The sequence below is a fragment of the Gadus chalcogrammus genome, chromosome 6, assembly GCF_026213295.1.
Source record: "Gadus chalcogrammus isolate NIFS_2021 chromosome 6, NIFS_Gcha_1.0, whole genome shotgun sequence".
Taxonomy (NCBI): domain Eukaryota; kingdom Metazoa; phylum Chordata; class Actinopteri; order Gadiformes; family Gadidae; genus Gadus; species Gadus chalcogrammus.
The window spans coordinates 26,890,898-26,902,131 of NC_079417.1; the positions used below are offsets into that span (position 1 = coordinate 26,890,898).

General features: G+C 43.9%; 1 protein-coding gene across 1 annotated transcript; it reads left to right on the forward strand.

Annotated features, from left to right (window-relative positions):
* The first annotated feature begins 3,554 nt into the window (after nt 1-3,554).
* On the forward strand, nt 3,555-10,678 carry LOC130384922 (chromaffin granule amine transporter). Its single transcript, XM_056593323.1, has 16 exons — nt 3,555-3,669; nt 4,102-4,340; nt 4,834-4,961; nt 5,292-5,350; nt 5,892-5,975; nt 6,334-6,426; nt 6,834-6,923; nt 7,113-7,156; nt 7,531-7,591; nt 7,726-7,821; nt 7,968-8,046; nt 8,404-8,455; nt 8,604-8,667; nt 8,765-8,884; nt 9,628-9,761; nt 10,589-10,678. The coding sequence occupies exons 1-16, from the start codon at nt 3,555-3,557 to the stop codon at nt 10,676-10,678; spliced, it is 1,548 nt and encodes a 515-aa protein (XP_056449298.1).
* The last annotated feature ends 556 nt before the right edge of the window (nt 10,679-11,234 follow it).

Here is an 11,234-nt window from a genome sequence, read left to right on the forward strand (position 1 = left end):
TTGTGCTCACCACACAGACCGGGAGGTGCTGGAGAACGGGAATGGGTTTGGTCGGGTTCCATTCAAGGGGAAATTTGGATTGATTCCATGTCCTGCCGGTCCACTCTGGTTCTGCTCCGGTTTCACTCCTGTTCTTTTCAAAATCTGTTGCCAGATCAAACACCCTAGGAAAACATTGTCAATAGGCCGCGATGTGAGGGTGTTTGTGTGTGTGTGTGTGTGTGTGTGTGTGTGTGTGTGTGTGTGTCTGTGAGGGTGTGTGTGTGTGTCTGTTTGTGGGAGAGGGCACTCGTGTGTCTGTGAGGGTGTGCGTGTGTCTGTGAGGGTGTGTGTGTGTGTGTGTGTGTGTGTGTGTGTGTCTGTGAGGGTGTGTGTGTGTCTGTGATGGTGTGTGTGTCTGTGAGGGTGTGTGAGTTTGTGTGTGTGTGTGTGTGTGTGTGTGTGTGTGTGTGTGTGTGTGTGTGTGTGTGTGTGTGTGTGTCTGTGATGGTGTGTGTGTCTGTGAGTGTGTGTGAGTTTGTGTGTGTGTGTGTGTGTGTGTGTGTGTGTGTGTGTGTGTGTGTGTGTGTGTGTGTGTGTGTGTGTGTGTGTGTGTGTGTGTGTGTGTGTGTGTGTGCCAGTAAGGGAAGTAATTGCCAGCATCTGCTCTGCTTTTATAACCTGGAGGCAAGAAGGACAATAAGACCTTATCACCTACATCTACACACACATGCACACACATGCACACACACACACACACACACACACACACACACACACACACACACACACACACACACACACACACACACACACACACACACACACACACACACACACACACACACACACACACACACACGTGCATGGATTTGTGTGTGTGTGTAGAAGAGACCCCCCACCCTCCCCCAAAGGCACGATATATAAACAGCCACAGCGGACCGAATGGATAACTCCTGTACTACAAATCCGTCTTTCTCCAGGTAACCCGGCTTTCTCTCTGTCTGTCTGTCTGTCTGTCTGTCTGTCTGTCTGTCTGTCTGTCTGTCTGTCTGTCTGTCCGTCTGTCCGTCTGTCCGTCTGTCCGTCTGTCCGTCTGTCCGTCTGTCCGTCTGTCTGTCTGTCTGTCTATCTGCTTGCCTGTCTATCTACCTGTCTGTCTGTCTATCTGCATGCCTGTCTGTCTGCCTGTCTGCCTGCCTGTCTACCTGTCTGTCTGGAAGTCTGCCTGCCCTGTCCATAAAATTGCCTGTCCGTCACCTGAAAGTATCTGGGGAAAATAAGAGGATTGGACTTACTACTTCTATTCTAAAGTACAATAATGATAATTAACAAAGTATAATATTATAATATTAGTATAATTTAAGTATATTTATATAGAGTATAATATTAATAGTTACATTATTAGTAATATAATCAATATTAAGCATTATTTTTTAAAATAATCAGAAGAATCAGAAATGTTTCTATTATTTGAAGTGATTGATGTTAGATTTGATCGAGATAGCAAAAGCACACTTTCAGTCTGTGCTCCATAGTGTCTCTGTGTGTGTGTGTGTGTGTGTGTGTGTGTGTGTGTGTGTGTGTGTGTGTGTGTGTGTGTGTGTGTGTGTGTGTGTGTGTGTGTGTGTGTGTGTGTGTGTGTGTGTGTGTGTGTGTGTGAATGTGTGTGTGTGTGTGTGTGTGTGTGTGTTTGCCTGTGTGTGCTTGTGTATGCATTTGTGTTCCAAAATAGAAGGATGGAAAGATAATGTGGGACAGTGAAAAATGGTAGACTACAGAGGTTTATTTCTTTATTTTGTCAGTGCATATTTTGTCTGTGCATGTACGTTTGTGTGTGTGTGTGTGTGTGTGTGTTTGTCTATGTGTGTGTGTGTGTGTTTGTATGTATGTATGTATGTGTGTGTGTGTGTGTGTGTGTGTGTGTGTGTGTCTCTGTGTAAGCTAAAGTTTGTGTGTGTGTTTTTCTGTGTGTGTGTGTGTGTGTGTGTGTGTGTGTGTGTGTGTGTGTGTGTGTGTGTGTGTGTGTGTGTGTGTGTGTGTGTGTGTGTGCATTTGAGGCCGTGCATGGGCGTGTTTTTGCTTGTGTATGTGTGTGTGTATTAGTTTGTGTGTGTATGTGTGTGTGTATGTGTGTGTGTGTGTGTGTGTTTGTGTGTGTGTGTGCGTGATGGGGCGTGTGTGTATATGCAATTGTGTTCTTGCATGTGTGCGGGTGTTTGTGTCTTTGTATGTGTTCTTGTGTATGTTGGGCAATGCAAGTGCATGTGTGTGTGTGTATGTGCGTGTATTTGTGTGTGTTTGGGCGAGTGTGTACGGGTGTATGCGTGTGTGTGTGTGTGTGTGTGTGTGCGTGTGGGGCCGTGCAAGCGTATGTGTTTGCTTGTACATGTGCGTGTGAAGGTGTGTGGTCACATGAGTGTGGTTGTGTGTATGTGCGTTTTTGTGTGTATTTGTGTGTGTGTGCATGGGCGTGTGTGCGTTCATGTGAGTGAGTGCATGTGTGTGTGTGTGTGTGATGCATGATGTAAACGACAGATAAGATGATAATGGTGAGCAGAGCTCCATGTTACATAGTGCTAGCGCTCTAAGGCTTTGGTCATAGTGTACTAAAGGAACACAGTAACACATTTAGACTGTTCTGCTATTGCTAGATGGCAGCCAAATGTTGAAAATGTGTCTTCACATGCATGCATGCATATATATATATATATATTAGTGCTGTCAAGCGATTAAAATATTTAATCGCATTAATGTCATAGTTAACTCACGATTAATCGCAAATCTTTTTTCTATGCTAAATATCCCTTGATTTCTTTGTCCCATTAATTGTTCTCATTTTAATGCTCATATCAACATGGAGAAGTGCCTCAGCTTGCCTTGTGAAAATGTTTTTTTATTGATAACAACATTGGCATATACTGATCAAAACAGGACGATACAAAAAAAAGCCTTTAGTGCAATTAAACGATAAACATACAAACATACTGCCTTGAACATAGCAATCAGGTTACTGCTTCTTTGTTTTGAAAAAAAAACAAAAAACAAAACAATATATTTTTTTTAAATAAGAATTTGCGTTAATCGCGCGATAAAAAAATTAACGCTGTTAAAATTGGTCTGCGTTAACGTCGTTAATAACGCGTTTAACTGACAGCACTAATATATATATATACATATATGTAAATATATATATATTTATTATTATATATTATTATATTATTATATATATATTTAATATTAGTATATAAATATAAATGTTCAATTCATTCATGTCAATATTCTTGTCTTGGAAAATTGTATTTTGTTGTATTGTAATATTGATGATACTTTTTTGGAAATGTCTATGACTGTGGGTACTTGTATGTGCGTGTGTGTGTGGGCTTTTGGGGTTATGTCTGTGTGTATGTCTGTGACTGTGTGTGTGTGTGTGTGTGTGTGTGTATGTGTGTGTGTGTGTGTGTGTGTGTGTGTGTGTGTGTGTGTGTGTGTGTGTGTGTGTGTGTGTGTTTGTGTGTGTGTGTGTGTGTGTGTGTATGTGTGTGTGTGTGTGTGTGTGTGCGTGTCCGGAAGTCATGAGTGTGTGGAATCCTTCCTACTGGCTCCAGGGGGGGCGGGAGTCCCCTAGGCTGGTCCTGGTGGTGGTGTGTGTGGCCCTGCTGCTGGACAACATGTTGCTGACTGTAGTGGGTGAGCTCATACACACACACACACACATGCACACACACACACGCACACACACACACACACACACACACACACACACACACACACACACACACACACACACACACACACACACACACACACACACACACACACACACACACACACACACACACACACACACACACACACACACACACACACACACACACACACACATGCCGTCTACAAAGTGGCCTCCAGTGGCCTGACATTTGCTGCAGTCTACTTTTCTCAGGCTGTTGCTAAGTCAGTCTGACAGACGGCACACTGGGTTAAAAGGATCACAGGCTAAGAGCTCCATTCGCTCCTCAGTGGCCTTCCAGGGACAAGCATCTTAAAACACACTTTGTTTGAATATCGAACAAGACTATTGATTTTTGTTTCTTTCTCTCATTATCAATTCTCCATCCCTAGTGCCGATCATTCCCACATTTCTCTACGCCCTGGACCATACCGGTTCACCCCCTCAGATCACCAAGCCCACACCGCTCCTCCAGCCCAGCCACAGTGCACCTCTCCAGGGTTCACAATCCCAGCAGGCGTCACAGGTCCTGGAGCCTACATCGTTCTCAGCGGTGTCCCTGGAGGAAGACTCCCCCCTCCCGTCCATACCAGCTCCCGGAAACAAAAACCAGTCTGACAGCAACACAACCGTAGGTGACACAGGACAGAACCACAAAAACACAACATTATACAATATACCTTCTCCCTCCCGCAACTCTCAGCCTCTCCCCTCTTCTAAGGTCTACAAACTGTTTCCTAATGATCATGCTGAGGCTTGATCTCTCGAGCCTCAAGCCCCAGCAGGAGCAGCATAAAGGAGCCGTGTGGGATATAGGAGCCATCGGGATAGCTTAGCTGCTTCAGTGTCATTAAAGTCAACTGATCTGCGATCTGACAAATTAAACCCTCAGACTTTGTGTGGCTGTACGGCGGGATATGTAAATCTATGCTATTATAGTGGAAGGATCGCTAAAACACTTCCTGTTAGATAGAATGATTTACGGACAATTTAGCTTCTGGTCCAGCGGCTTCAACGAGTGGATGATGGAACAGCGGGGTACGATGGAGAACAAGGAAAGCATCTCGAACAGACCCACAACAGGACGTACAGTCCTGTTCTGATATCCTCCCCCTCCACCACAGCTGGCCGCCTCCTGTCTGCAGGACAGTTTGTTCCTGGAGGAGGAGAACGTCCGCGTGGGTCTCCTGTTTGCTTCTAAAGCTGTGGTCCAGCTCCTGGTTAACCCCTTCATCGGACCGCTGACTAACAGGTAGCACACCAGGCTGCAGAAGAATGCATGACCCGCATAGGTTTGTCTCTAGATTGACCTCAAATAATATATCACACGTGGTGTTTATGACATAAACACACACACCCTTGCTGAAGCACACACACAAACACACACACAAAACACACAAGACAGGCTATGTTCTAATGCTACCACTAATCCATGGAATTGACTGAAACCATATAGTTTGTCTTGTGTGTGTATGTGTCTTTGTGTGTGTGTGTGTGTGTGTGTGTGTGTGTGTGTGTGTGTGTGTGTGTGTGTGTGTGTGTGTGTGTGTGTGTGTGTGTGTGTGTGCTTGTCTTTATGTAGGATTGGATATCATATCCCAATGTTCGCTGGGTTCATCATCATGTTTCTCTCCACAATTCGTAAGTTAAAAACTCTTGCTTATGCCTCTACCGCTGTCTTCTCCATCTTACTCTCACTACCCTTTCTCAACCTTTTCTATCTACCTCTCTCTCTCTCTTCCATCTCTCTCTCCATCAACCTTTTTTCATCCATCTCTCCCTACCTCTCTATCTTCAATCTCTCTATCATCCCTTTTTTCATCAATCTCTCCTCTCTCTCCTACATCTCTTCCTTTCTTCCTCGCTGTTTTTTTCACCCCCTATGGCTTGTGACATCTGTCTGCATGCACTTGTGTGTGTCAATGTGTAGCAATGTAACGTGATTTAGCTTGTGTGATAACGTGTGTGATTATAAAGGTGTGCGTGTGCATCAATGTTGACTGGTACATAACTGTACAGTGTAACATTGTGTAGTAGTTTGTGTTTCCGCCAGTATGTAACTGTATGCTGTGTCAAGCTACGTGTGAGTGTGTGTGACTGAGGGCAGTATCGTTGGTGTAAGTCTTTGTGTTGGCGCTTCAGTGTCTAACCATGTGCATGTGTGTGTGTGTGTTTGTGTCAGTGTTTGCCTTCTCAGGTTCCTATGCACTGTTGGTCTTCGCTCGTTCTCTTCAGGGAATCGGCTCCTCCTTTTCCTCTGTGGCAGGTAATCATCATCATCATCACCATCATCATCATCATCATCATCATCATCATCATCATCATCATCATCATCATCATCATCATCATCACCCTTATTATCATCATTATCATAATCATTACAATAAAAGTCACCATCAGCAAAATATCTTGTATAACACACAAATAATTGTGTGTTAAAATGTATTTATGTGTGTGTGTGTGTGTGTGTGTGTGTGTGTGTGTGTGTGTGTGTGTGTGTGTGTGTGTGTGTGTGTGTGTGTGTGTGTGTGTGTGTGTGTGTGTGTGTGTGTGTGTGTGTGTGTGTGTTTGTGTGTGGGTGTATGTATGTGTGTCCTCGCATGTGTGTGTGTGTGGATGCGTAGGTTTAGGGATGCTTGCCAGTGTGTACACAAATGATGAGGAGAGGGGCGTTGCCATGGGAGTTGCTCTGGGGGGACTGGCCATGGGAGTTCTCAGTAAGGCTAACCTTAAAACACATTACACACACACTTCACACAACAATGACACACTCAATCAACGTTGCATGTGGAACGAAATGTGCAACTAGTAACTGATGTGAACAAAACAATGATGAATGATAAAAAAAGCAGTTGGCTTATTTGATGGACTTTTATGGACTTGCATGTTTCTTGAGATGTTTTTGGTTGTCTATTCATTACATAACCAAACCCTCACGATTTGGACAAAAGCAACAGCTTAATTAATGTAATGTAATGTATACTGTATACAATAATTCTATATTTGATTTGAATATTGAACATATAAATATCACGTAATGTGTGTTTTGTAATAAAGCATAATGTGTGTGTGTGTGTGTGTGTGTGTGTGTGTGTGTGTGTGTGTGTGTGTGTGTGTTTTCCAGTCGGAGCTCCATTCGGCAGTGTGATGTATGAATTTGTTGGGAAGAGCGCCCCCTTCCTCATCCTCGCCTTCCTGGCGTTGTTTGATGGAGGTAAAAAACGACTTACGACAACAATGCACTATCACCGCCTCATAACTATTTCTTTAATGTTTTATTTAGATGTTGATGGGTGTTAAAGCCTCAAATAGTTGTTGACAGGTTGTATCTCTGTGTGTGTGTATGTGTGTGTGTGTGCATGCCTGCGTGTATGTGTGCGTATTCATGTGTTTGTGTGTTTAGCTTTACAACTTTGTATTCTGCAACCATCTAAGATCTGCCCTGGGGTGAGTAAACGTTTAACTCTCGCAACTTTATACAAAGTGTGTGTTTCTCTGTGTGTTTGTTTCTCTGTGTGTGTGTGTGTGTGTGTGTGTGTGTGTGTGTGTGTGTGTGTGTGTGTGTGTGTGTGTCTGTCTGTCTGTCTGTCTGTCTGTCTGTCTGTCTGTCTGTCTGTCTGTCTGTCTGTCTGTCTGTCTGTCTGTCTGTCTGTCTGTCTGTCTGTCTGTCTGTCTGTCTGTCTGTCTGTCTGTCTGTCTGTCTGTCTGTCTGTCAATCTCAGACATTTAGAGTTCCAGTGGAAATAAATGTAATTTGGGAATTCAAATGGAGCATTGCAAATATGTGTGCGTGCATGTGTCGGTGCGTGTGTCCCTTTCAGAGTGCGGAGGGAACCCCACTGCTAACCCTGCTGAAGGACCCTTACATCCTCATCAGTGCAGGTGAGCTGATCACCATGGTGACCTCATCCTCTGGACCTCCCCTTCTATTGCACCATATAGGCTGGTCTATTGTGTCCACAGGAAGCATGGCAGCTCCTCATGAGGTTGTTTGTTTGAATATGTGTTTCTCTCAGGCTCGCTATGCTTTGCCAATATGGGCGTGGCCATCCTCGAACCCACACTTCCTATTTGGATGTTGCAGACCATGTGCTCCTCTAAATGGCAGCTTGGTATGTACCATGATAATATACCATAATACTGCTGTGGAACAGCCAGAAACATCTGTGAATATAACCTCACTCACAGGACCTGTGTGTGAGTGTGTGTGTGTGTGTGTGTTTTGTGCGTGTGTGTGTACGTGCGTGTGTTGGTTTAGGCATGGCCTTTCTTCCAGCCAGTATTTCTTACCTGATAGGAACCAACCTGTTTGGCGTTTTAGCCAATAAGATGGGGAGGTGAGACAACCAGTCATCTCTAATGGAAATACCCTAATGCCCCCTTGGCCTGAACTTTATGATTTCAACTGGAAACAAAAATGTGGCCATTCCTTATCCTAAAAAGCATTTTACATTCAATTAAATGAGTTGAGTCAACATAACATGAACTCAGTTAAAAAAGTATATAAATTGTTATAAAACTGATTCAAACCCTGATCTCCAGCACAAAATATATCATTGTTTCTGATTCTAACATGTTTTAATATAAATGTATATTATAAGTGATGGAACCAGTAGCTTCGGATTAGGATTGAAAGACCCCCTCCCAGTAGACTTCCCTTGATGCAATGTTAAAGAAGACTGTTGTGTTGACAGGTGGCTCTGCTCCATGCTGGGAATGTTTTTCATTGGTATCAGTTTGCTATGTGTAAGTATCTAGCATACGTCTGTGTGTCTGTCCCTTATCTTTGTACGTTGTGTAGTTGGTTTCGTTATTATTTTTGATGATGATGATGATGATGATGATGATGATGATGATGATGATGATGATGATGATGATGATGACAATGTTACAGGTTCCATTTGCCACTAGTATCTACGGTCTAATTGGTCCAAATGCTGGTTTGGGCTTTGCTATTGGTGAGTTTCTCTGGATGTGTGTTGTTGTTGCTGAAGAGATAATATCATAGTGTGTGTATTTTTACAAACAGTGTGTGTATGTATGTGTGCATTGTAGGAATGGTAGATTCCTCTATGATGGCTATTATGGGATACCTGGTGGACATTCGCCATGCATCGGTTTATGGCAGTGTCTACGCCATCGCTGACGTGGCCTTATGTATGGGCTATGCCATCGGTAATACACACACACACACACACACACACACACACACACACACACACACACACACACACACACACACACACACACACACACACACACACACACACACACACACACACACACACACACACACACACACACACACACACACACACACACACACACACACACACACACACACTCCCCAGAGTGAACAAGGGGCTCACCGTGTACTTGCGGTATAAACATGCACACAGAACCCAGTTCAAGGGACTGTTTCACCCAAATGCTGCAGATCACCTCCATTGGATGAATGGGATAAAGTGAGTAAAAAAATCAGTTGTACGCTTATTTTGTGGTGCATTGTGGAAAGTAATTAGTGTACATACGAAATTAGATTTACTTTTACATTAACATCAGGGGCATTTGGCAGACATAAACATTTGTCAGTAGCAGGTGGAACCATATATATCGCTGTCGATACAGTAAGGATGTTCATGGAACCAAGTGCCAAGCACTAATTATCGCTAGGTTAACCCATTCCCCGTATGCAACAAAGATAGCTAGGGTAAGATGCTACACAATGCTAAGTAATGTTTTAAGTACGACATACAATAAATGTGTACATTAGGATTTCTACATTTCTATCTCAGACCTCATTATAGTGATGTCCTAAGCACTATATAGGGCACAAAGGGACTTATTGAACATGGCCTGACAACATACCCCCCCCACACACACACACACACACTAACAAGACGACTATGCCATCCCAGGCCCCTCCACAGCCGGCGCTGTGGTACAGGCAATAGGTTTTCCTGCCCTGATGGTGGTGATCGGCGTGGTCAACATCCTCTATGCACCGCTGTGCTGCCTGCTCCGCAACCCCGCCATCAGAGAGGAGAAACTGGTGAGAAGACCTGAGTGTGTGTGTGTGTGTATGTGTGTGTGTGTGTGTGTGTGTGTGTGTGTGTGTGTGCGTGTGTGTGTGTGTGTGTGTGTGTGTGTGCGTGTGTGTGTGTGTGTGTGTGTGTGTGTGTGTGTGTGTGTGTGTGTGTGTACATTGAAACATTACTGTTCACATGCTAGACTTCACCAAAGATGCTAATTTCCTTCAAGGCCGATACAAATACCGATACAATCCTTAAAATGTGAAATTCAAGATACATTTCAACCATGCTACGTACTTCAGAAATGTACTTCTGCTTTCATATAACCGGGAATTGGCACATCGGTCCGGGATAGCAGTCTTGTAGGGCACAATGTTTTTGGCGGGAGATATTATCCTTGTCTCAGAGGTCAGCTTTGCTAGAGCTGAGGCAGCTTTAACCGGTTCCAGCTAAAACATCCAACTGGACTGTGATTGGTTGCATCAAGTGTCAGGTCTTCAAGCAAATGGTGTAGCCAATCACACGGGGAAACCCCCCTCAGGAGCAGGCACCAGGTTTATACTAGGGAAGATTAGCAACGCAGAAACAACCATAACTGACCAAGAGGGGCCGAACTAGGGAACTAAACTGATAAGGAACACAGGTTGACTAAAATTCAACAAATGAGAGGATAACAGGCTATTCATGGGGTCGGGCAATGTGTCGATGACCAAATGTTTGAACTGTTTGTGCGTGTGTTTTTGTGTGTGTGTGTGTGTGTGTGTGTGTGCGTGTGTGTTTGTGTGTGTGTGTGTGTGTGTGTGTGTGTGTGTGTTTGTTTGTTTTTGTGTGTTTGTGTGTGTTCCAGTGTATAATGCAGCAGGAGTGTCCGATGGACAGAGTGTGTTACAGCACAGAGGGGAGTCCAAATCTTCCAATGAGGGATGAAGAAGAGTGACCACACACACACACACACACACAAACACACACACACACGCACACACAAACACACACACACACACACGCACACACGCACACACGCACGCACACACACACACACACACACACACACACACACACACACACACACACACACACACACACACACACACACACACACACACACACACACACACACACACACACACACACACACACACACACACACACACACACACACGTTACTGTCTCACTCTCTTGCATTATCTATGTTACATTGTCATGCCTCAATAAATTGATGATGTTGTATATATCAGTAGATTTCTTTGCATTATTACCCTGTCACTACTTATTATTTACCTGTTCCTCTCCTTATGGAGTCCACACCAAGACCCTGTGTCATTCATACTCAGAACTAGCAATTGCCCACCCGGAGTAAAAACAGGACCACTTCATTAAAACCAATGTAACCTTCACATCATCAACCCTCATGTATTACTAGTCTGTCGGCATTATTAGATCATAAAAAAAACTTGTATTAAAGTGTATGACCTATTGTCTGTTTATCAACTTTA

Coding starts and splice junctions, on each gene's coding strand:
- LOC130384922 (XM_056593323.1), top strand. CDS start 3,555: ATGAGTGTGTGGAATCCTTCCTACTGGCTCCAGGGGGGGCGGGAGTCC. Junction 4,341..4,833: donor AGTCTGACAGCAACACAACC/GTAGGTGACACA, acceptor CCTCCACCACAG/CTGGCCGCCTCCTGTCTGCA. Junction 7,822..7,967: donor CTCCTCTAAATGGCAGCTTG/GTATGTACCATG, acceptor GTGTTGGTTTAG/GCATGGCCTTTCTTCCAGCC.